A 27,942-nucleotide genomic window follows, 5' to 3' on the forward strand; every position below is an offset into this window, starting at 1 on the left:
TATGATGGATAAATTTTCAAAATATAAAATATTGAACAATACAGGAAAATAAAGGATAATATAATAGTTTGAAATACTTTATTACAGTTACTCCTTTTTTAAAAATAGTAACAAGTATTCTGATATCAAATAGTAAATCATATATTATGTTCTCCACATACAAAAATTAAAATTTTAGCCCTTTTTTCAGTACATTTTGTGCCACATCTCCACCACACATTCTACATAAGCTAAATATTGGCAAGGTTAGAATTTGATTCAAATTAGTAATTAGATAGAGTTACTATACTAATATGTTTCACAGAACAGCAGCAGACTTCCCTTTAACCAAGCATGAGATAAATAACAGTCTACTCTAGTGAGTAAAGTAATATTATCAAAAAGCAGAAAATACTTTTCTTTTATCTTCATCAAATCTAGCTGAATCCAGCTGACGCATTGACAGTTTGTTACCTAGAGTGTAAAATATACTTCCACGTGAATCACTAATCTCACCAGTACAGGTATTAAGTTGGTACTCAATATTCTTATTTGGTATTTCCTGTTTATAGCAACTAGCCAAGTTAAAAATGATCTCAGTTTTATAAATTGTGTATATGAATTGTTATCTATACCGTCAAATAGCAAATCATGAAAACAAGGAACTGTCCAATGAAATCATTTGCATTTTGAAATCACATAAGGATATCCACATCTCTGCTAACAAAACTTGTCTAAACCTACACAAACAGAAAATGATTAGTTTGCATTTTAAATGTTTTTTTTCATGGAAGTTGTCTCTGAAGTTTAATCATTTCTTTTCTTATGTAACATCTGGGAAAGAGAGAATTTGTAAACAAGTAATATTGGCCTTCACTGGTGCAAGAATGTGTCATATTAAAAATTCAAGTAAAACTTGTGTAGATATTCCTCTAACAACATAAATAATAATTCACTATATAAATACTGAAAGAATAATAACTAGAAAGAACAGAAAATCACACTGACATTTACTAAATACAATTCAACAAAGCACTAATTAACTTAACATAAAAAGTACAGCAATATTTCAGAGACCAAATCACAAATAAGGTCCATGTGCCAATAGGGTCCTACAGTTTTCCGTCATCATGACAAATAAAGAGTTGATGAATGCAGTTCTAAAATATCCTTTACACTATCTGCTGTAAGCTTTTTCTTCTTGTCAGGTGATGGGCTTATGTTAACTTTGTCATTGCTGTACATTCTTTCAACCTAAAAAAGAAGGAAATTAGGGGATATTCAATCATTTTGATAACAGGTCTTGATCTGTGAAAGTTGTCTAAAAAGGTATTTTTCAGGGGCAGATCCAGACACTTTGAAAAGGAGGGGTGCAAGCCAGAGTTCCTCAGAAAAAAAGAAAGGGGTGCTAGGACATTATTTGCAATTTTTTGTCAATTTTATACATAAAAATGATAAATTTGCCAATAAAAAGGGGGGATGTGCTAACTCCCTGCACCCCATCTGGATCCCCCACTGTTTTTAACCTGGAGTTGAAAAGTACAAATAAATAAATGTATAAAAAAAATTAATTCAAAACACAGTGACTTGATCAAATTCAATATATTCTTTTACAAATAAAATCTTTCAGTGGGTGCAGCTTGATAGGAAGGCAGAGGCTGAACCCTGAAAGTTGGGGCAAGTATGGATACACCATTCAAGCTTGATACAGCTCTGAATTTGGATGCAATTTAAATATTTGGCAAAGGATAAGAACTTAATGAGAATCTGTGGCTCCTTTTTGGCCCTTTCCAATTACAAACCCAAAGATCTACCCAAACCTTCAATACACTTACATTCAATATAATGTCTGTAAACCAAATTGCCTATGGACACCCAATGAAGACAGTGTGATACCTTTTATGACTGCAAATATTTGTGGTCGTATAATAAAACTATCCCAAAAACTATTAATCAAAGGTATGTGATGGACACTATTGCAAACTTTTAAAAAGTGTTTTCAATCATTTTCTCAGGCTCTTTGATAAGTTAATAACTACCATGTCTTAAACTTTGTCTCTCACCTGGCTATAAACATCTGTAACCGATATGAATAAACCTCGAGGGTTTTCTAGTAAAATACAGCCAGATTGTTTCCCATCAATGTTTGCAAAATGGCAGATGGGAGATGGCACAGCTGGAGATCCACTAAGTACATCACTGGCTCCAGTGAATGGTACAATGTATACTGTTTGTCCACTTAAACTTGATATTTTAGTTTTTTCAGAAAGTTCCTTTGATAAACCACAATCTGTATAGAATAGCACCCTTCTACCTCGAAGTCCAAATAAAAGTTTCATCTAAATAAAAAAATAGAACAAAATGATTAATCATTGCTGTATCTGTAAGGTTTTTTCATTGTAATTGACTTGTGTGACAAACCTTCATAAAACTAAATGTTTCAAGTATTCTCATGAAAAAAGTTCATTCTGATATCTACATAAACTAATGTATACATGACATTGGCATGGTCTTTTTACCAAAGAATATTGATTTATTTAAACAATAAGCCAGAAAAGCACATCAAAGAATTTTGTATTTGATATATACCTGCTCCATAAGTTGTTGCATATTAGATATCATGCTGCCTTTTGGGTTTTCAAGTAGGAGAGTTCCTTGACTTCCAACAACACCCTCTTGTGGACCACATCCACAGAGTTCTATATTGACATATGAACAAGCTGGTTTTACACCATTTTTCACTGGTGCTGGTTCAAGTTTCTGAACAGCATTACATGTTGGAAGACAGGAGCCTTTCACAGAATGACCTTTCACAATGGTTAAGTCTAAGGTATCAGTTTTCACCTGAAATTCCAAGTTAATTTAAAAATTATGGACAGTCCATAGTTGCAATTTAACTTGTCTCAATTGAACTCCTTTGTCAGCTAAGGAGGTAGACCTAAGGGAATGGACATTTTTTTACAAATCAACAGAATGTTTGTATTCAGCATTTTACATCAATCTCATGTAAGCATCAAAGTAACTTGGACTGATTTCATTCTTTTTTTCAAATGAAAGCTTGATAGGCTTTGGTGAAATTGAATATGATACATATCACTGATTTCAAGAGTTATTTCCCTTACCCTAGGTCTACCTCCTTAAGGCAAGTTATAGATTATACAGTTTCTATATGTATTGGTACTTACATGAAGGGACTTTAAATGATGTCTGATTTAAACAGGTTTCCAGTTTATTCAGGGTTCAATTTAGACAGGTTTCTAGTTTATTCAGGGTTCAATTTATACAGGTTTCACTGTAACATATCTGCTATAACTTTGTTTATTTCTATTCATATCAAACACAGTATAAATTAATCTTAATGTACCAAAATTTTATTTTATCCTTCAAGAAAACAATGATATGACAAAACCCCATTTTATCCATATACATGGAACTTTTCAAGGAATGAGAGATATGGGTATTTTAAATTTGTAGCAGTCAATATTATTTTCAGGTACTCTATACAATTACTTGCAACATCTAATTAGGGTCGTAATCAAAATAACAGTATATATTTAAAAAATATGATAAATCATCTTTTATTTCTATTACCTATAATAATATAAAATTGAAAGTTATAATTTTAGCAATACCCAATGATTACAATTCAAAATATAAAAACAAAGGAATGAAAACCAGGGTCATTGATTGGGATAAGAGGGAGCCATGTGCTTTTTATCACATTCCTGTTGAAAATGTCCAACTGAAATAAGAAATTTTAACAAGAAATATTAAAGAATGGCCAATTGAAATTCTTAAGATCATTAATAATGGCCCATTCTAAAAGTTGTAATCCCAGTCACTGCAGGATGCCAATGAATCTCATTGGATTATTTCTTTTCTTCTCCATATCATAAAATGAAATGATTGGCTATAAATAGTACCTTATTTGATTGATCAATGATTTTCTCCATACCACTAGCAACAGGGTAGGGAGAAAATGGTTGGCTATAAATAGTACCTTGTTTGATTCATCAATGATTTTCTCCATACCACTAGCAACAGGGTAGGGAGAAAATGGTTGTTTTATAGCTGTTATAATGTAGTCCAAAAATGATGTGACAATTTTATCTAGGTTCCCTGTTGCCTTGTAGAATATGGTGATATCATCTGAGGGTACCAGTCCTGCCTGTTTAAAATAGAAATTCATATAAATTCATATCTTTCAACCAAATTTAGAAACAATTTGAAAAATTATGCTTTATTTTTCTGTTTTAACTAATACCAAGACTTGAAAAAATCACTACAGAATATAAAGGTCTTCTATTTCTCTCAATACATTTAAGTCCTAGTTTTACAACACTTTTGTAAAAGCCTATGTATCATGCATATAGTTGAGGGTTTTTCAACTGACTGACACCAGAACGAAAAAAACTGTCCCATAATAAAGGATGTTTGAAAACCCAAGTCAAAGAGTCAAAATGAATTTCAGGACCATGAAAAGCTATCTGAATATACAAAGTTATAAAATGCACTAATGTGAAGTTAAAACAGGTTTATATGAACATGCAACTTTAACCAAGAATAATTCTGTTTCTCTTCACACTTTTAACACAAAACTGTATTGATACCAAATTGTTTATATGAACCTGTAATTTTAGAAGCACATAAGACTATTACCTTCTTTCTTAGTTTTTGTACACGGTTAATAACCTCTCTGGCTATACCTTCATCCAACATACTCTGATCAGGGGAAACATCCATCAGGACCAACACCTAACATAGAAAAATAGCCATTTTAAGACAGATACATTATATTATACCACGGTTTAAAATTAGCAGGGCCCACTCTCCAATGACCCCTAAAATTTGGTGTGGGCTACTAATACTTCTACAGTACTTGTAAAGAACTATACATATTGGTTACCAACATTAAAGTTGTAAGCTACCAAGCAAAAATTCAATGTCCTCCGTAGACAAACATCTAGTCACTTATATCCGACTTGTATGCATAGAGGTATTTATAACATTTTTAGAATACTAACTATTAATTCAGATTTCAATGCATGTAGTCACACCTACCAAAGAAGGGCAAAACCATGGTCAAATAAAACAGGTGGTCTTCGTATACAGGTTTATTTTCATATAATGCACCACATATGGATTTTTAAGACAGGTTACAGCTAAATACAGTTGGTCACTATTACAGGTTTGACTGTAATTTCAATTATTGTTTAAAGGTAAATATTAATTCAATTAGAATAGCCCTATTGTAGTTGTATGGATATTACAAACAAAAGCTTTAACTAAAATGTCTATATACTTCTATAGTAAATCAAGTGTAACTTTTAACTATTATTTGTAAAGACCTTCATTGGTCTGTTTACCCAGTCCACAGTTTTTTTTATATTAATTACCAGAGCAATAGTGTTGTACTCATATTACAAGGTTTTTCCCTGATTTTCGTTAAATAATCAAACTTCTGATATTCTCTGAGTTTATCTTTGAGAAACATTATGATACAGCATGATCAGACAATAAGAACAAATCATGGTCACGCATTTGTTCACAGATTATGAAGGCATAATCATGAGTCAGAATGATAAAACATTAGTCAATTGTTCACTTGGGAAACAGTTAATCTATACCCCTTGATACCAATTATCACCTTCAGCATTGCCTCTGACAGGTAATAGTAGATTCCTTGTGGTAATAAATTTACCGATTCCCTCATAACCATTTAACAAATGTATCATATTACAACCCATAAACCATTTTAGCACTAATTCAAACATTACCTATAAATCACAGTAACCATATCTACTTATTAAATATCATCTTTTTATTAAACATTTGTTTTAAAAGATTATAGTGCTCACATTTTTATCAGAATGAGCTTCATACTGATCAGGTGTAAACTCATTAGTAGAATCAAACTTATAAACCAGCTTCAGATCATCTTCCCCCAAGGTATGTCCAGCCACCTCAATGCTCCCTGTTTGTTGGAATGTCTCAAGCTGTTCCCCAGAGAGTTCCTTAACGGCATTAACAACTCGTTTGACATCACCCTTCAGTCTTGCTCCAAGGATCTTAAAGTCAACTTCTGCAACCATGTGAGCCCCATATTTTGATTTGTCAGTAGTAGTAGTCACTGCTTTCACATTTAATTCCTGAAATCATGTATCAATCTTATCAACTTACAACTACTTGAAGAAAAGAATATCGTTAAATAAAGCCAAATCTCAAGATGCATACTGGTAGATAACTTGTAAAATAAAAACAAGGGAAGATATTTAAAGGAACACTTAAATTCAAACCAACTGTATTTTTTGTCTTTTCATTTCATCATAATTCAATTTCAGATGTAACACACTTTCTGATTTATGAAAAATTTGTGTCTATCATCTCATAGACCAAATTTGTAATGTGACTGTGACATCATCAACCTTTTCTGCTGACTTGTTCCTTTAAATTTTGATACTAAAACTAATTTATAAGGAATGACTGTTATATTTTTTTTGGTATATTTGAAATAACTTCAATGCCGGAGGTGCACACTTGAAAATGACCTGCTATGCATATTATTTAGTGTGCCAGATGTGATTGTGGTTATATCCTCATAGACAGAAAAAAATTTAACAGTCATGCCTTAAATAAAGATTTCTATACATTTTACCTGAAAAGAAAGATACATATTGACAAAAGATATAAGTTTGACATAAGCACAACACCAACACTGAACAGACAGACCGGCACTGTTTACCCCAATGTTTAAATTGTAAACATTTAAGGAAGACTGTCTTCATCTTCTACCTTTTACCCACTTAAATATGATAGAGTAAAAGAATGTTTACTGTCTAGTCTTTATTTTGCCTCAATACTGGCCTTTTATGGTTTTATCAGTATTTCCAACTAATCCATTTCGTGTACTGAATTTTACTCGTGTACACTCAGATACACTCATATAGCCAAAAACCCAAAGGTGTAATAGAAACGTGACCCAGTAATGTACCATAATTTGTGACAAAAGTAACCAATATATTAGTTATTTCTGACAATTCTATTTTATGAATTTCTTTTTCCTTTAGATAAAACCCATTAACTTCTTCAAAAATGAGTTGTTAGGGTATCACAAACTTTCTGTTTTATTCTTGGGTGTTCCCTATATTTATCGATTCTTATTTGGATTATTGGTTGTACCAAAATTAGAATGAATGAAAAATTTGCCATATTAAAACAATTCACATGGCTGGTCAAGAATTAAATTACATACTACTATAAAAACAACTCTGGCTTTTAATTATTTATTTCAACATTTATTGATCATGTTTACTTATTGTAATTAAGGAACGTTAGTGATGATCAGTCCTACTTATAAGCAGGTAAAGGCTAGGTTCCAGAAATTTTGGACTGAAAAGGGGTCCGACATATCGGCCGATTGACTTATACTCCAGTATATACGGTATACAGAATACATGGTCTTACCTCAAGAATATACCTTTCTAAAGATTTGACATCATCTACAACAGTCTTATCTCTACTGATAGCTACTACCTCTTTTAATGGATACTGAAATATTAGATTTAGTATATATCAATTTTAAAGCCCAAGAAAAAAAGCAGACATTGGAAAATCTGTAGAAGAAACGAAATGATAAAAACCTAGATTTAACCATTTGCATACATGTAATGTTGTTATGAAGAGGAAGAAAATCATGCCAGATTTAACAGCAATAAATAATGGACAAGTCTTGCTTTTAACAGATTTTACAGTACAATTGTTTCCATTTATAAACTGAATTCTTGTACTTATCTACTGGAAAAATAGGTGAGGTTCTAGTTGTGAAATAATGTCACTAACTTCATAAAACCAGGAAACATGATTTTTATTTCTAAGGTTGAGAATTTATATGTATGTATTAAAAATGAGTAGGCTTTCAGCAATATACTCGATTGTCATTACCTTTATTGGTAGTGTCTTTCTTTCTCTCACAACTCGTCCCAACTCTATCACAGACTGCATATTTGATACAGCTCTCTCTATCTTTGTGTCAATAAGATTTTCTCTACAAAAAGTTAAAAACAATATTTAAGTTTCTGCTTTCAATAAATTTATAAGCATACAAATTTCTCTTAAAACAGATTTGCTGGATTGATAAGACAGCAGTTTTACCATATTTACAGAGTTCCAAAAAAAAATGACTATCTTCACAAAATCTACTAGTTCATGAAAAATTTATTACACTGAAATCTCAAGTTCAGATCAATTCCTATCTATATATGGAACTGAAAAGTTCATCTGTCAGATGTTAACATTTCTGTACACAATTGTGTGTATACACTTGTGTTTTTATTGCTGGTTATACTGTTGTTTTGATAGAACTTTCTACACATCAGAAAAGGTAAATAACATTGTAGAGATTTTTAGCATAAAAACAATTCTCCCAGAATGTCTTACCTCGGAGTGGGGATCATGAGAAAGTGAACACTCCTTGTATCCTTGTCTGACTCCTTCTCAAGTAGATGTCTTAAGTTCTGATACATATGTTCTGTTAAGAAAGGGATCAATGGACTCTGAAATCATACAAAAATGTTTACTTACATCAAGTTCTACAAAGGCATTCAATAGTAAGTGGCAATTCAAACACGATTCAAGATTTTATTGACTCTGACTGTTTACATTGTAATAAGATGCAAATATGTAAAATATATACTCAAATTTAATTACAAACAGATGAAAAGGGTGTCTTGGAATTCCTTATTGGTACTTTTAATAACATAACACCTATAAATGAAATATTTGTCCCAGTAAGATAATCATATTTACATGGTTCTTCGATAAATCTGATCATTGACGTCAGAATACTGCAGAGTGCCTATTCATTTCACAATTACTCTGTTCATTAACATCAGGATACTGTAATGGGTCAATTCTACTCACCAATACATTAATTATTGACATCAGGACACTGTAATGGGTCAATTCTACTCACCAATGCTCTGGCCATTGACATCAGGACACTGTAATGGGTCAATTCTACTCACCAATACATTAATTATTGACATCAGGGCACTATAATGGGTCAATTCTACTCACCAATACATTAATCATTGATATCAGGACACTTTAATGGGTCAATTTCACTCATCAATACATTAACCACTGACATCAGGGCACGGTAATCAGTCAATTCTACTCACCAATACATTAATCATTGACATCAGGACACTGTAATGGGTCAATTCTACTCACCAATGCTCTGGCCATTGACATCAGGACACTGTAATGGGTCAATTCTACTCACCAATACATTAATTATTGACATCAGGGCACTGTAATGGGTCAATTCTACTCACCAATACATTAATCATTGACATCAGGACACTTTAATGGGTCAATTTCACTCATCAATACATTAACCACTGACATCAGGGCACGGTAATCGGTCAATTCTACTCACCAATACATTAATCATTGACATCAGGACACTGTAATGGGTCATTTCTACTCACCAATACTCTGGCCATTGACATCAGGACACTGTAATGGGTCAATTCTACTCACCAATAAATTAATCATTGACAACAGGACACTGAAATGGGTCAATTCTACTCACCAATACTCTGGCCATTGACATCAGGACACTTTAATGGGTTAATTCTACTCACCAATACATCATTGACAACAGGACACTGTAATGGGTCAATTCTACCCACCAATACATTGATAATTGACATCAGGACACTGTAAAGGGTCAATTATACACCGACAAAATTGCAACACATATTTTCATATGTTTTAAAACAAATGGAAACATGTTTCGGACCAGTATGGTAAATTCATGTTTTTGTGCATTTAAAAATACTTGAAATCATATGATTTGAAAATCATATGAAAACCATACTCTTTTCAATCATGAAATCCAATTGAAATATAAAATTAACACCTGATTTTTATTTATTTGTTTTTCATGAATTAATTTGTTAGTCAAAAACATATATAATTTCATATGTTTTTCATTGTGGTCCTTAACATATGAAAAACATCTGACAAACATGTTTTTATGTGTTTTCAAAACAAATGAAAAACATAAATTGCAATTTTTCTGTGTACTCACCATAACTCTGATCATTGACATAAGGACACTGTAGAGGGTCTCTAAGGCATTGTAACAGTCTTCAGCACCACCTTCTCCCTGAAAAAAGAAAATATTAGTATACTGCAATAACACAAATATTGGGGAGTTTCACCATAGTAACAATCCAACTAAAGGAAACATGATCAAATAACACAAGCACAAATTTAGGACTAACACTGAAACATGTATTTTGATCCTGATTTAATTTAAGGTTAACCATATTGTACGTGTACAAGACCCTGAATTTAAAATTTTCTGAAAGGACTGAACTAAAATGAAATGGAGTTTTCGAAACCACTGTGAACCTAATGTGCTGATGATCTTACCTTTAGCCTTTTTCTGTTCATCCTGACATACCAGTTGGTCAGATTATCTACAAACTTGACAAGTCTGGGCATCACAGTGTATAGTCTATAAGCTGAAATAGAAAAACAAAGTGTAGTTATATTCCTTCATGCACATCTACATATGATACCCAACTGTCTTATAAAATTTCACCCAAATCCCGTAAGCTGTTAAGGAAGAGTTGCACTTCCAAAAAATGTGGACAGACAGATGGGGTGCTTCCTATATATGCTCAAATCTTTGTCTGCAGGGGGTGTGTTATACAATGCACAGTCTATTATATTCACATTATGACATTCTCTGAAATTTTCAAGTCTTAACTTATTTTCAAGATAAGCAAACAATAAGAATTTTTTAACAAACTTATAATTTGCATTCTTAAAATTGACAATCAATTCTTTTTCAGATCAAGGGATATTTCTGAAGCAAATATTTTTTTTTTCTTAGCATACCTGCCATTTCTTCCCTAACAAACTTGAGTAAACTCTGTGTGAAGGATAAAATCCATCTGTCCATATAGTTACTAGGTTTGTCTGTTTTACTGTCACTATACCTGAATGTTACTGCTTCTTCCTACAAGTTTAAGATAAATGTTGCCAAATCAGCCATTTCTTTTTGTAATAAAATTAAAAAGAATCCAAAAGTAAGAACTGATATCACTGAGAAAGTATAAATGATTGTCTGGAACCAAGAATCCAAAAGTAAGAACTGATATCACTGAGAAAGTATAAATGTTTAGAACCAATGCTCCGGTTTTTATTTTGTTGCTATTTTCAAACTACAAATTTAAATCCATCCAAATATAATATTTTAATAGAAAACACAATGTGCTCTGATGAAATCCAAAAACTTTAAAATTTCATAAATTAAGGAATTCCTGCAAAGTCCAAAAATAGACACAAATCAATGAATTTCTTCCTCAGTACCATCAGAACATTAGAACTGAGGCTGAAACACTCAATATTGAGTTTTCAATCAGACTAAAAGTTGATTTTTTTTTTCTTTTAATGTGGTTTTCATCTAGAATTAAGGATGGCCCAAATACAGATCCATTTTTTTATTAATATCAAATCAAATCTTTCTGTAGTGATATGGAATATTGTAGAACAATTTGCCCATTTTTTCCAAAACTATTATCTCGGCTGTAAATCTCCACTTCATGTTAATACACACATCAGACTAATCCAAAACTTACTCTTTCTAGCCTCTCAACATTCTGCATGAAGAATCTGTAGGCATTATACCAAGGTAAAAAGACATCTTTCAGTACTCGCTCAACACCCTCTTCTTTAAATCTAAGAGAATCAGCCCTGACAGCAGGAGAGTTACATAAATACAACCTGGAAATTAAAAAGAAAAAAAAACTTTATTAATACATAGATTTATATTACCATTGCAATCTCAAACAATTTTATGGTCATTTAGCAGCAGTTTTTGGTGAATATACTATATTATATAAGTCAATTGTACCAACAAAATCTCAGAGAAACTTCCAAAATGTAATCAACAAATTGCAGAAATATACACAGCTTAAAGTGCCACACTACTAATAAAATATTGCCCAATTCACATGATTTTCATATGTAAATATTTGCTTGCTAACGTACATGTATGATTTTCATATTTAAGCAAAACATGATTATCATATGATAATCATATCATACTCTTTGAATATGATGATCATATGCTGTACTTCATATGATTCTCATGTGTGGCACTTTTTGCATGTATCAATGCTTATTGCTACAATAAATCATTTTCTACAGAAGAAACATATTCACAAAACTTTTGAAATATGATACTAAAATTCATTATGAAGTCATTTCTTACTCTAAACTTACATAATAACGGAACACTGTTTCATCTTACCTAAGAGCATCAGCTCCATATTTGTTTACAACTGTCATAGGGTCAGGGTAATTTTTCTTCCTTTTACTCATCTTCTGACCATCTCTGTGAGTTTACAAAAATATAAAGGCAAATCATTAAAAATATATCCAGAAAAAATTGTATTTTTTCTATTTTATCTAATCATTCTATATGTATGTTTCTTGATATTAAAAAATATCTGCATCTCTGATATTCAAGTTTTAAAAAGTGTATTTGATGACATAGCATTATTACTCCAACTAAATATGACAAAACCTACTGTAACAAGTCAAATCATTTATACATGTACATGGTGTTGTTACTGAGTATAAGGGACTTCACTTTGTAACAAATCTGAAGGTTAAAATGGCAGAAATTCTACAATACATACGATGCTAATACAAGACCATTGACAATGAGGTTCTTGAATGGAGGCTTTCCAAACAGCAATGTTGATAACACCAACAGAGTGTAAAACCTAGTCAAATAAAGAAAGAAAACATACATATATATAGCAATATAAAATAAGATCAGTCAACTAATATTCATTTGAAAACCATGACAATGATGACACAGACAGAACTGCAGTATTATTGAATGATCACAAAATTGTTTTAGTCATATAAAAATGTCAGTTTGTGGAATGCAATAAAATCCTTCAAAATGATTTAAGATCCTGTACCAAGAACTTTGGTCTACATTTTAAGTTGATTTAAGTCATATATTTAAATCAAACAAAAGATTGTGAATTTTCTTTTCTTGTTATGCAACTAAAGTATCAATGACCCTATTGCAAACAGTTATGTAATTTCAGAAAAAAAGAACTCTTTAGGCTTTTCACTAATTCTTATTTTAAGAGGATGTACTTGCACCTTCCACAGTCAAAATATGCACTTTCAAAGTCAAAATGAGTTACAAAATGACTGTGTAAGTGTTTTTATTCTCCCTAATGTTGCATTACTAAATCGATGTCATGTTTGAAGCCATATTAAAGCATGATTTTGTGAAGACACTTATACTGTTTTTTTTTAGACAAGAGTTCATGATTTTTTGCATATTTTATTGGAGCTTCAAGTTGTCTATTGACATTTTACAATTAGTCAAGAACCTGAATTAGTGATCTGACCAAACCATTAACCACAAACTCATCCCATAGGAACAAACATTAGTTATAATAACGTACCATCCCCTAGTTTGATCAATTCCTTCAGCTATGAAATCTGCTGGGAAAGTGTCATCAAAATCCTTCTTGTGCTCAAATGGATAATGAACTTGTGCATAAGGCATACTGCCACTCTCAAACCAACAGTCAAATACCTCTGATGTCCTTTTCAATTGTCCTTTACCTTGCTTTGAAGGGATGGTTATCTTGTCAACACTAAGAAACATAAGAAGTCATGAAGAAAATATTCACACTTAGACATAGAACAACACAGTTTTGTCTTTAGTACATTGTCATAAATGTCAAAGTCATTTATGTCACCTTTTATATTGCAATGTTTTATAGTTTGTAACATTATCAGAAATTTAATGCATAATTGAGTAAAACATTCATTTGAAATATCAAATACAACCCTAGTGTCTTCAAAACATACATGTAATGTATCCAAAGCATTAGTTCATTTAACTACATGTACTTGAGAATTATGGTATCTTGCAATTTGATAAATCAATATATGATTTAAGCAAAGATAAGAGGATAACTTAAATAGAAACTTCTCAGACCAGAATCATATTTCTATATACCAACATATTCTAGTTTCATTCATAATAAACATTTCTAAATAAAATTTTAAGAATGAGGAACAGAAATTTCACAAATTCTTAGAAAATGTATTTTGTTAAATAAAGTTTTAATAGGTTCTCAATTCACTCCAATTATCTATAAAAATGGAACCTTACGTTTCTCTATGAAGATCTTTTACTTCAACACCAGACAGCTCTTTCAATTCTTCAATGGAACCAACACATACAACCTGCAATAAAACCAACATTTCTGTTCTAAAGGGAATAACAACAAGTTATTTACTGCCTATGTCTTTTTGAGATACACTGTAACTACACCACTGGCTGGACATTATATAAAAATTAGGCTTCTATGAACATACAAAAAAAAAAATGTACTGGTTCTCAGGCCACTTTATTAATAAAATGGCGTGGGAGAGAGAGAACTTTTCTGTGAAATATTCAATGATATAAACTGCTTAAGCTGACAAATATTTATTACACACATGTAATAACAAAAATATTAAAAATCGGAATTTCTAAGTTAGTTTTTTTTTGCCATGGAAAAAACATCCCTGACACGGGAGTGTTTAAGGATGCGTTAGTGTCTGAGAACCTACACTTTTTATTTCTATAGCCTAATGGGACATTAAATGATACCCCCACCACTCCATACCCAAAAAGAATTAACTTCCGTAACTCTTTAACATTCAAAGGAATAGAACTCCCTGTTCATCAAAACAAAAATGAGGGGTAAAAAACTAAAATTGATCATTACCTTTGTGTAAATGAAAAGATCAAACTGAAATTCAACACTATTCTATATTTTAAGGTACTCAATAACTATACAAAGTTTGAAAAAAATTCCTTTAATATTTTCTTTAGTTTTCATAAGGACACCCTCATGGAATGGACAGAGGGAAGCACAACTTTTTGCAGGGTATCACATAATACCTTGCCGATTCGTGTGGTGGGGTATAAAAACATAAAATTTAACTTTGTTCAGTGATACATTGTGATATTGTTAACTTTGGTTTTAACATGACTATAATGGGCAAGACATCAGATGTTTTTTTCTGAAAACACATTGATATTTATCATATGTCTTTCTCTATTAAATATGTGTGACTACAAACCTCCTTTCCATCATCACTGATCCACATGGGGATGGGTGTTCCCCAATATCTGTTTCTAGATATGGCCCAATCTCTAGCATCTCTTAACCAGTTTGCAAATCTTTTCTCCTTCACAAATTCTGGCACCCTAAAATTTCATGGAGTAACAGATTTTAGTCTACAAGACAATTAATAAAATGGTTGAAAATAACACAATACTATTGAATGAAACAATATTGCAAGCATAAATATTGGAAAATTTGAATTACAATATTTTACAATGACAAGGTCATCAAGTATTCTTTGTTCCTGTTTTCCTTATCACTGTTTGCATCAGTGGATTCCATACTGTAGTACACTTGTACTAACATGGGTCAAAGACAGAAATGGTCAGGTTGCCATAAACAGTATGTAGAAGTACAATAGACCTGAACTGGCATCACACAATATGGGAAGTTGCATACAAAATATCTGGTAACTGTGATTTATTGTTCCTAAGTAAAATGTTATGAAAATATTTTCCGGCCCATCTGACATTCACCATTCTATAATATAAGCTAATTTGCACTAGTGCAACCCAACCTAAAATAGAATTTTGGTACAAACACTGATTTAATTATCCTTAAAACCAATACACGTACTTCTTAAGGTTATATAATTTCAACCCTTCACAAATTTGGTAACAACAAATAAAAATATTTTTCCAATCTTTACCAGTAGGTCTTTTGATTGTTGTCCAAAAGTTGATCTGTACATTGTTCCACTCTGACAAACCAGCTGGGAACTGCCTTGTAAATCAGAGGAGTCTCAGATCTAAAAAGACATGTATAACACCGTCATTTCTATGTCTTAGTCAAATAAGGACAAAATCTGCTTGAAATGAAAATTAATCCTGTAATTTGTCGGAATCTGTAAATACTGCTTTTTTTCCTGTCTCATTAGTCCTAGCTGATACAAAAAAAAACACAAAATGTCAAGTGAGATAGTCCACTGTACATGAACTATAATGTCTCAGCAGTGCTATTTCACACCAATATCTACATCTTTCATTTTTGTTTTTCGATTTTGCTTTTTACCAATATCAAATTTTATATAAACTTATGATATACAATTGAGTACAAAAAACAACTACCTGTATACCTCTCAACAGTTGTATACATCACATATATATTTTTTGTACACACATTATCAGTAAACGTTTAAATCCTATATCGACTACTCTATATTATATATACTTAGATACATTTTTTGTATTTGCATCATAAGTGTTTGTTTAAACTCTATATCTTTTATACCAATATACCCTATATCACACCTCCAGACATATATTGCATCAAGAGACCAATATATCCTATGTCACACCTCCAGACATATATTGCATCAAGAGACCAATATATCCTATATCACACCCCCAGACATATATTGCATCAAGAGACCAATATATCATATATCACACCTCCAGACATATATTGCATCAAGAGACCTATAATGCATACCCTATATTAAACCCCTAGACCTATATATATGTGATAAAATGAACATGATGTGTCAAAATCTGTATCAGATGTGGTATCAACCATAGACAGGTATCATCCAGCGGACCAGTGGATCTTGTGGTGATATAGGAGTCTGGGGTTGATATCACATGTGATGCAGTTTTGATATGTAATATTCAATAAGTATTACTTCTTGCAATGATACAGGTGTACACAAATGTCTTCACATGATACCAATATTTGCACCTTAACAGATAAACATTTAATCCCTATAATGTATTATATGGAATATTCTTATATAAGTGTTTCCTCATACATAGATGACATATCAATACCTCCAACAGAAAGGATAATTATGTTTAAATTGACCCTGGTGAACCAATCTACCAATGTCCTTCAACTTCTTCATAATGTTCTTATCAGCATCCTAAAATATAGAAGAATATATCCAGTGATTTAAAAAACAATTGCAAATTCTGGTTTATTTTGTTGTAAATATGTTGTTGTTATGTAATTCTATTCAAAACTTGTATTTCAATCTGATTAATTGGTTGCACTTAAGGCTAAAAACCACTAATTCCACTTCCCATAGGCTTCTATGCTAATTTCACAATATTCAATGGCTTCTCTGGACTTTACCTTAACTTTAACCTGCAGAGGACTATATATCAGCATGATTCTACATATGTCAGCTCACAATCCTCAGAATGGCATGTGGGGTTAGCAGACTTGCAGTGCAGTACTGGTCACCGGAAGTGAAGGGTCTATAAATAGCATGGGAAATCCCAGTGTTTTCACAAGTCAGGGGTATATTTAAAAATCATTATGGAGATTAGGCTTCACATCACAAGAAGCTAAATGCACCTATAAAATGTACAGAAATGTTTTTCCTTTCAGAAACTTTAAATTTTTTAAATAAGATGAGAACTTTTTTCACAGCACTATGAGGAACAGGGGTAATTTCTGCATAGGACTATTTTTGCGTACGTTCCAAATGCTCATTGGTTGAATTGGTGGTCTGTAACCTTAAACATTTTAAAGCATATACTTTACACATTTCAAGACAAATTGTATGATTGATCAAACAGACCCTTCTTTGTAGTAGTCAGACACACCTGACTTGGATTTATAATGTGCTACCTCACAGAAGCAACAGCACACAGATAAGCATGTCCCCAAATGGAAACATCATTTAAATTTGTACCAACTTGTCTATTTCTTACATACCCAGTGCTTAGAGGAAGCAGTGGTTATCAACTTTTAACTCTTATGATTATGATTAATGTTACACAAAAGATGCAGTAAGTCAAATGACATGCATATTAATATCTTCAATAAAACATTCAACCCTAAAAAATTGATGCCCATGAATTGAAATATATTCTGTCAGTAGATAAAAATAAAGTTTCTGAACAATTCTCACCACTATTTGCAAAAAAAATACTTTAATGACACAAAAAAACAAAAAAAGTCCACAGTATGGAGGGATATAATTGGATTAATCCCTTCATATACATGCATATATACAAACCTTAACATGCTGTCCTTTAAAATCTTTCACTTCCTCTGTAAATTTACCACTAGCATCTACAGGACATATGATATCCATATCTCTGGTGATTATATTATACTTCAGGCATACTCTATAATCATCCTACAATAATTACACCAATGATTTTCTACAAGAACTTCTACACATTAACAATTCATGTGCCAAAAAGTATTTATTTTTAGCAGTATAATTTTTTTCGAAATATTATGAAATAGTTTCTGGATTTTTTCAATTACAATTTTTTATCTTTATTCTGATCACATGTATGTACGACAAAAACTATGAGGTTTGGAAAAAAAACTGTGTTAGCCTTACCTCACCAAAGTAAGGAGCTTGATGTACAACACCAGTACCACTCTCAGCTGTAACATATCCATCATTTAATATTCTAAAGGCATTCATCTTCTCCCTCATCTAAAATAAGAAAAGAAACTGCTTGTTATATTAGTAAAATTTTCCATGTAACAAAAATTAGCCAAAATGTTCCTAATTATTCAACTATTCAACTACATCAAGACAATTTGTAAGTGGGGAGATTATATACTATAGAAGTTTTTTTTTACAATTGTGTCAGCCAATGCAGAAGATAATTTATTTTCTGCTGTTTCCATACTGACTTTCCCTTCAATTGAAATATTCAAAGACAATTCTGGTAGCATTTGGAGCAAAATGACAAATGTGATGATTGTGTCATTGGTTATTCACAATCACTTTATCTTCAGTAGTTATTATCACAAAGTTTTTATATACAGATGATACAACAGTATCAAAACATTTTAATAAAACTTACAATAAATCAGAAACTATGACCTGTATACTTACATGTTTGAAGTATGGGAAGATTGGCTCATACTTGAGTCCCTCTAATGCTTTTCCTTTCATCCTGCAAAATGTACATTTTTTTTATTCAAAATGCACTGTACCAAGTGGTTGTGCTAAGAATTTTCCTGCTAGTCTCAAATCTTATCAAGTACAGCTAACAGAAACATGAAGTTGGGGATCAATAACAGAAAACTTCCAATACATCATGTGAAAATGACAGCTGTGTATTAAAGATGGATTCAGCAGCAATAAAAATGCAAGAAGAAATCCTCTTGTCATGATGACGTACATATAGCTGCTGTAGATGTTACTACAACTGTTTAACAAACAGGTAGGTGAACGATATGGGATCATTATATTCCCCTAATACAAGCAGGGTTGTTTCATTTAAGAAGCAGTCTTTATAAAAATCAGACAGGAGGTGATTCATGCATGTCAAAAATCCACCAAATACACTTTCATATCCTGTTCAAAAAGAGTTACAGACCACATAATTAGTCTTAGTTTTTCATTTGGTTGTTGCACTCTTAAGATAAAAATTATATAGACTGTGTATGAAACTGGCACTTCGCAGCAGTTATTGGCTTGGTTTAATTTGGTTGATTTTAGTGGTAGATAAATGCATGATTCTCTTAGAAGTGCAGATCTGAATGCAGAAATGATAATTTTTTTATGTGAAAGTATAACATATATAAACTGAAAAAGCATCCTTTGTTTGGAGGGTTTCTCTACACCATGAATCACTTTACCATTGGCAGTGCCTGAATTTTATAAATATTGGTACTAAATTATTTGTAAATAAATGAATACTACTTATTGTGACAAAATAATGAGATCTGATAAAAAAATTTCTACAAAAAAACTTTACATGTACATAGAAGAAAATATTAAATAGAAATGTTCTTATGAGTTTTTAATTAATTTCTTCAAGTCATATCACCCTAAAAAGACTAAATTCTCTTCCTCCTAAAATAATGAAATTTCAGCAATCCAGAACATCTATAAACTGGTACTCTACATCAGTATTAAATTTCCATTAAATCCAATTATAGCCTCAGAGGAGTAATCTCTACAGAGCTACAGTAAGAGAGACAAGTCAAGCAACAATGATTATTTCCACCTGGTCCATGCTCCCACTCTTTTGTTGAGTCAAAGTTGCTCATGTGCTTTTTACACATTATTTTGGTTATTTGATGTTCTTTGTTGTGTCTGTCCGGTGTCTCTGGATTACATTCTTTTGATTTCCGCTAGAATCTTGATTCCCTTGTAGTGTTCTATAATTCCCATTTCCCGTCACCAATGGAAAGAAGGTTTTGACCCAGGGAAAATTTAATTTCACTGGTTTGAGCATTCATTTGTATTGCGGGAAAGTGATTTTTTTCTAACAAGAGGCTCCCAGGAGCCTGAATCACTCACCTGGTTAAATTTTGTCTTTCAATGGCAATAAATTTAACAAGAGGATGTCTAACAATTTTGACTTGAGAAGACTTTGGTAGGTATTATGGTAAGGATCATTACATGGCTTAACAGATAAAAATGAAAATTTGACCACAGATAGATCTCATTATGCTGAACAGTCTGACCCCTATGTTCTATTTTTAATAACGGTAAACATGTCTTTTGATGGATCAAAAATTTAAACGTAACTTTTGTGCAATATATCCCAAGCCACATTTATACCAAGTTTGGTTCCAATTGGTCAAGTAGTGACAGAGGAGAAGATTGCTAAAAGGAGTAACATTAAAAATAGCAAAAAACGTTGAAAAAGGACAATAACTCCTAAATGGCTTAACAGATTAAAATAAGAATTTGACAGATCTCATCATACTGAACACTTAAACCCCATCAGAATTTGGCTAAACCTAACAGTTTTGGAGATAAATGCGAAAAACTACAGTCTGACTCCTATGTTCTATTTTCAGTAACAGCAGCCATGTTTTTAGTCAGATCAAAGATCTAAACATGCCTTTAGCGCAAGATACCCTAAGGAACATCTGTGCAAAGTTTCATATAATTCCGCTCAGTAGTTTCAGAGAACATTTTTGAAAAATTGTTAACAGACAACGACGACGATGACGATGGACGCCAAGTGATGGCAATAGATCACATGGCCTTTGGCCAGGTGAGCTAAAAATGATTCAGGAAAAGTTAAAAATTTCAGAAATCCTAGAACACCACCTTGATTTCTCTTCTACTATACGTTCCTTATGATAATACTAGCACTGAATATTATGTTAATCACTATCACTACCTTTCCATGATGGTATATTCATCAGGTGTTTTAAACAGAGCCTCTAATCTGGCCTCCATCATAATGTAAATCTTTTCAGTGGACTTGTCTAAAATAAAAAGAATATATTAGCATTATGAACATATATCTCATGTTATAGGTTATTCTTATAACTAAACCTAATTATTTAAATGCACATTTTTTTGAAGAAAAAAATCCCACAGAGTTCTAAAAGGTGATAATGACAAACATATAATTTAAAGAGACAAATCAAGATAAAAAATCTGTTTTGAAAAATTAGAGTGACTCTGGACTAGATAAATATAAATCCCTTCAAGTTCCCTGTTTCATCAAAACACCTCATACACTTAAATTCTGGTTCTTTTATAACAGTACCTTTGACTTGTACATAGTCCATATCTGGGTTCACACACAGAGACAAGTTACTGGGAAGTGTCCATGGTGTTGTGGTCCAGGCAATAGCTGATACATCTGGCTTGTCTAACAATGGGAAACTGACTATCACTGGAAATAAATGAATGGTTCTTATAAGTGTCTTATTTCCACAGGGTACTTTTATGTTATTTCAGAATTAGAACTTTAGCTGAACAGGTTTGTCACTTGCTTGTCATTGAGCAGTATATGACCCATGATGATGAAGGTATAATTTTAGAAGGTGAATCACTCTCTGCCTTTACATGACAATTACTTTGGATTTCACACTAATATAGGAAGTTACTTCACCTGATTGATTGAAGAAGATAAGTTGTAAAGTTGTAGTACATACCAGCAGGATCAACGACATCCTTATAATTCTGTCCTGACTCAAAGTTAGACAGTGGTGTGTTACATGCTGTTGAGAAGGGCATTACCTACAAAAATCCATTGGAAGGTTTAAATCAGAAATGGTAGTAATATTTTGTAGGGTACAATATTTTGTTAGAAGATTCACATTTTTCTTGTTCATGAACTAATTGCCACTGGTTTAACACTGAATAATAAAACATCATCTGAAGTAAAGTGCCCATAAAAAATCATATAGGCCATAAAAAAATATACATCTGTTTATTGTTAGCTGACCAAGCATAAGTCATTTTATCTGTGTGAAAAAAAAATATTAAAAATCAATAATTTCCGTTTAAGAAAGGAAGTACATTTCAGCTTAGCCTTTCAGTGTTTTGAGGTAACTGGGCATTTTTACTTTTGTCAAAGTATGTTGGCAACCTAGATGTAAACATACAGTCAGCATGGCACTGGCCATGTCAATCTGCGTTATTGTATTGAAATTAATAAATTTTGCTATTGGCGCATTCATCTGTGTATTCTGCACACTTTTTTTCAAACGGCTTCCATATTCCAGGAGGGGAGTGTGCAGTATACATCAAAACAAGGAGTTTCTAGATTTTTTTTTTGAGAATTAGAACTGAAGTTGTCAACAAATGACATCCAACCACTGTATTATTTTTGTGATGAGATTTATATGAAATAAACAAATAAAATGTTATTGCTATTTAATAGTTCTTTTATCCATCAATTTCTTTCATTTCATAGATAGCTGACTTGGTGAATGCATCCAATACATTGCTGTATTTTAATCAATGAATGGTTATCAAATGCAGAGGATTATAAAATATACTTATATTCAAAAGATTAGTTATAAAAAAATATGAATTTCAGGTAATTTACCAGAACAATTTTATCTTAACATAGGTCTTCTAATGGTGATTTTTCCTTGCTTCCCTATGCGAATTTTACACAGTACCTAGCTTTCTGTCAATCTCTCTTGCCAAGAAGGGGTGTGTGGTTTACAGGAATGTGCAGAATACATGGAAGAATATGGTACTATAGCTGTACCACAGGGAAGTGGACAAAAACACTTTAATCCTAGACTAATAATTTGGTTGAAGTAAAGGGGCACATGTGCCAAAATAATAAAATGAAAATGACAACATGCCAACCCTATTTTTATTTAGAATGTACCTTTCAATAGATTTAGTATTTTTTATGGTGTAAGAGAGTTTAAAATATTTTTAAAAGTATTTTAATTTTATTTATACTTAGACATAAAAAAAATCATTTGTTATTTATTTGTCACAGGTTTTAAATATATTCTAAAATAAAAGTATTTTAACACCACACACACTTTATTATACAAAGATAATAGACTACCTTGGACCCTCTGTAGACCAGTCCTTTATTAAAGAGTTGTTTGAACACCCACCAAATAGTCTCCATAAACCATGGATACATTGTCTTGTAGTCATTCTCAAAATCAATCCATCTTCCTAATCTTGTCACAATATCCTAAAAGCAAATCAGAACTCATTTAAGCAAACATTACTTTTAACAACGTCAAACAGCAAAAATGACTTCTAATGTCAAATTAAAGTTACAGGCTCTTCTATCATTTTAATGCTTTGAAAATGCAACAACAATTATGACTCCATAAGCAACAAACAGGAAAATTCTGTCTCAAAACTTACTGACCTCCCATTCCTGAGAATATCTCATGACAATTTTTCTACACTCTGCATTGTATTTCTCTATTCCCATCTTAGCAACATCCTCAGGTCCTTTGATTCCTAATGTTTTATCAATTTCATACTCCTGCAATCATATAAATATTTACATTTATTCACCAAAATTACTTATATCTATATCGATATCAAATCGTATGAAAAAAAATTTCCATTAAAAGAAGTACTGGTAGCTGGTAGTTTCATGTATATATACCAAATGTATTCATAAGCACAATAAACTGCCACAGGAATATTTATATTTTCACTTACTCTGTGGAAACTTGATACATGTATTACAGCAGTTACAGTATTTTTTTTTTTTTGCAATTTCAGCAGATTTTTAACAATAGTTTAAAAATTTATATGTATTCAGTGAGATAGCAGCATACCACATTATGAAATTTAATTTAACAAAAGTGTTCTCCCAAGGCCATTATACTGCTGTGTTTTGAAGAGCTATAACTTTTAGCAATGTACTTTCTGAAATAATTTAAATTAAAATGCACTATGATCACTTTGTTAATTATGTACACCATAACTGTGGGAAAACCTTTGCCATGCAAATAACCAGTGTACTGTGGGGAGAATACTAAACAACTAATGTGAAAGAATTAAGAACATCACACTTTAAGTTGATCAGAAAGTAGTACCTGGTGGAACTGATCATAAAATATGGCACACAATTCATGAAATCTAAATTACTCTAAACCAAAATATAAAAATCATTCTGAACTGAAGGAAGTGAGATCATTGTGACATATTACTTTTCTTGAGAAACTGACTAACAAATGATCTCCTGGATGGAAAAGATGAAAGCAAATAGCATATGTTAAACATAAAAACATAACTACCACTGGCAGACCATGACAATCCCAACCAAATCTCCTCTCTACATGGAAGCCACTCTGATGGGCCCATCTGGTTACTATGTCTTTAATGGTACCAGCTAAAATGTGGCCATAGTGCGGCAAGCCAGTGGCAAATGGGGGTCCATCATAAAATGTGTACCTGTTCATATACACAAGATAGGTAGTGTTTTTAACCGCTTAGTTTTTATCTCTAAATGATTCAATATTCCAACATATGTTTTACAAATAAAAGAAGAACAATACTAGTAAACAAATCTGGGATAGAAATTAAACTGTTGTAATTAATAATTTTGTTAAAATAATTATTCCTGATTGAAATAATACAATGTATCTTGATCAATAATAAATTTGCAATAACTTACTTTGGTTTTCCTTTAGACTGTTTCAGTGACGTCTTAAATGCATCAATGCTTTTCCAAAATGCTTGAATCTTCTCTTCCTCCCCAGGGAAAGATATTTTCTCAGGTACTTGTTGTGCCATTTTATTTAAGCATTAAAATATATTTAATAACTTGAAAAAAAAAAACGATGACAATTAGCAATAAGAATACCATAAGATTATTATTATTAAAATGATTGCTAGGGGCTTAACAAAAATTGGGATGTACCTTTTTTAAAAGTATTTATCATCCTGATTCACCCCCAGCTTTCACAAAGGAAATAAAATGATTTGCGGAGCACAGCTACAAAATGTACATGTAGACACCCACAGAGGTTGAACCCTTAATAGATGGGGCAAGTATGGCCACAAAATTTACACTTGATACAGCTCTAAATTTTTACTTTGTGAATAAATGTATGACACAGGATAATACCATACCCAGAATGGATACAGTCAATTATCTTAAATACTTGCAAGAAGACTTTTAAAGGAAAAACAGACAACAAGACGGACGGACAAAGTGCTTTCCATACATCCCAGAATTTTGTATCTGTATCTGTAGGATATGACTAAAAAATTAAAAGCCTAAATCATAAGAAACAATCACAATGTCAAGGCATTTTGTGGAAGTATCTTTGAGTTTAAAGTCCAAAAACTGGAAATTGCCCCATATTTGTATGAAGTAAGCCCATAACTCAAAAATGTAAAACCCAAAATATTAAAAAATCAAAAGCAAGCTTACACTAATGCAGTCGAACCTTGTTAAGTCGAAGTCGAAGACCATGCAAAAATGTTTGAGTTATCCAAAGTTTGAGTAATCTGAGGTCAAGGTCGAGGATAAACTACTAGTTTGGTCAATGGTTGTTTCTGCATTTCCATCATTTGTTGTGCTTGCACACATGCATATACTTCACTTTACAAGGTACTTTGTAATGTCTTGCGTTTCATATCGGAAAAAATTTTTTTTGTATGTTGTATATCATGTTTGAAATACTGAATGGCATTGAGTGTTTTAGTGAAATTTCCTTTTTATTTTTTCTACAACGAAAACGTCAGTTCATAACATGCTACCTTTTCTGACTCACAAACATGAGTATCATCTAACCATATGTTCTACATTATTGCCATCAAATTTCAAATTCACTAGCGATACAAATGTAGTTGTTAAAATACACTTACTATCGTCCATTTGATGTTTCATCAAATAGTCAGATACCATTACAATTCATCTGTATGTTTTTTTTAAATTTTATCAAAATATTCTATATCACTGTTAGCGTGAATTCGGATGTGTAATTAATTAAATTCATTTCTTTTCACCACACGCGAAATTTTCAATTATTTAATAACACAAATCAAGCCAAAAAGAGGGTTAACAAATTAATTTTAATTTTGTTAAGATTAAAGTCCCGTAACTCAAAAATAAAAAATCTTCAATTTATTAAAATTTAAATGGAGCTTTCATCAATCAACAGAAATAATTTACTAAAGTTACATGAAAATAGAAGCAACCACTATTGAGTTATAGTCTGAAAACGGCTAAATTCCCCCTTTTTTATGAAGAAAGTTCTATAACTCAAAAAAAAAAATTGGCTATATATTAAATCCAGAAGTGAAATATTCTAACAGCTGGGAATAACTAAGAGGATTTATGACAAACATTGTGTGCAAACAAGGGAGCTAACAGTCCTTTTTCATAATCATATTCCCAACTTTTGACTTTGTTTTTCAAGATTTTAAGCAAAGGAAAGTAAGTTTCTACAATTTTGTAATCTGACGAAGTAGCTTACTCTAAAATTGGAGCAATGGACAGCAGAAGACTTCAAATTCAATTATTCACTTCTTATAGCCACTTGAAAGGTAAATTTTTCAGTTAGTCAACGTCAAGGAGTCAAGCACTTAGATACTTTCAAATAACTTATTTCAAATCATTCGAAAATAGTTAAAGTTTCCAAGAAAAATGTTTACTGTTTTCCCTTTCCCCAGTGAGACCACCAACCAGGTTGTCATGTGTTGCACCCTTTGTAAAACTGCTAAAATGACTTGCATTCTGTAAAAATGAAAAAGGACTGTTGGGGTGCTAAAATATAGTCGGACACTGAAGACTGTGGTTTTGTGCGTAGAGCATCGGCAACTTTTCTATAGTATAAAAGTACCTGAACTTGTACGTCGAAGAAAAATGTTTCCAATATTTTACATTTAAAGCAGTTGTTCTGTTTTATAATTAATATCAATTTTAAGAACTAGCTGCAATTGTTTTTGTCTGTGAAAATGAAACTGAAAGTTATTGAAGCGTAAATTAAGAAATAAAATACATACATGTGTAACAGTAGATTATCATTAATCTTATAATAAAGCGTCAACTACTATTTAAACTTATATATAAATATACTTACAACCGGTTGCATCAGCACATGTTCGCCACAACCGGAAATAGCTCTATTTCGGTTATGTTTAAAACATGACCCACTGTCCCGTAAACGAACCAGTAGTCGCGTTAACTAGGTTTGTTAAATTATAATTATTATCACTCTGTATGGATTGAATTATTGTTGTTCAGGAAGATACTATCAGAGTTTTCCAGTAATATGAGAAACCATGATATAACTACAGAAAACGGACACACACACGCACTCATACAACCCGACTAAGAAATAAAACAAAAATATTGAACATGATCCATTTTTTAAGTATTTTCTGAAAATATATGGTCATTCAATCATATTAATTTTCACAGCCGCATAGATCCCTTTTAATCATGATATCAACCCCTCTATGACAAAACCTAGCCCGGGAGAAATTACTTCTTGTGAGGGAGATAATTACATGCAAGATTGTTTGAAGACTCTGAAAGATATTTAAAAAATCAAGTCTCCAAGCCTTGCAAATGGATTCACAGTGGAATTGTGCATGTTTTTCTGG

General features: G+C 31.8%; 1 protein-coding gene across 2 annotated transcripts; it reads right to left on the reverse strand.

Moving 5' to 3' along the window:
* LOC148629566 (isoleucine--tRNA ligase, cytoplasmic-like) lies at positions 1-27,467 on the reverse strand. Of its 2 annotated transcripts, none has more exons than XM_088553618.1 (31): positions 27,417-27,467; positions 25,001-25,149; positions 24,621-24,777; positions 23,738-23,857; positions 23,420-23,554; positions 22,038-22,122; positions 21,647-21,775; positions 21,272-21,359; positions 19,021-19,081; positions 18,514-18,612; positions 18,178-18,300; positions 16,982-17,073; positions 15,865-15,963; positions 15,172-15,298; positions 14,213-14,286; positions 13,494-13,688; positions 12,702-12,788; positions 12,311-12,394; positions 11,637-11,781; positions 10,894-11,014; positions 10,423-10,514; positions 10,076-10,153; positions 8,416-8,531; positions 7,921-8,023; positions 7,444-7,527; positions 5,838-6,128; positions 4,639-4,734; positions 3,980-4,147; positions 2,569-2,823; positions 2,043-2,318; positions 1-1,233 (listed from the first exon to the last, which is right to left on the reverse strand). In XM_088553618.1, exons 2-31 carry the CDS (start codon positions 25,117-25,119, stop codon positions 1,108-1,110), a joined length of 3,825 nt encoding a protein of 1,274 aa, XP_088409744.1. In that variant the 5' UTR covers positions 25,120-25,149; positions 27,417-27,467; the 3' UTR covers positions 1-1,107. The 2 variants fall into 2 exon arrangements, with proteins under 2 accessions (XP_088409744.1, XP_088409752.1); XM_088553626.1 differs by having other exon boundaries at positions 27,340-27,443.
* Between the last annotated feature and the right edge of the window lie 475 nt (positions 27,468-27,942).

This window comes from Perna viridis, chromosome 1 (assembly GCF_037379345.1).
Source record: "Perna viridis isolate PV_CMFRI_1.1 ecotype Kerala chromosome 1, ASM3737934v1, whole genome shotgun sequence".
In the NCBI taxonomy this organism is placed as follows: Eukaryota; Metazoa; Mollusca; class Bivalvia; order Mytilida; family Mytilidae; genus Perna; species Perna viridis.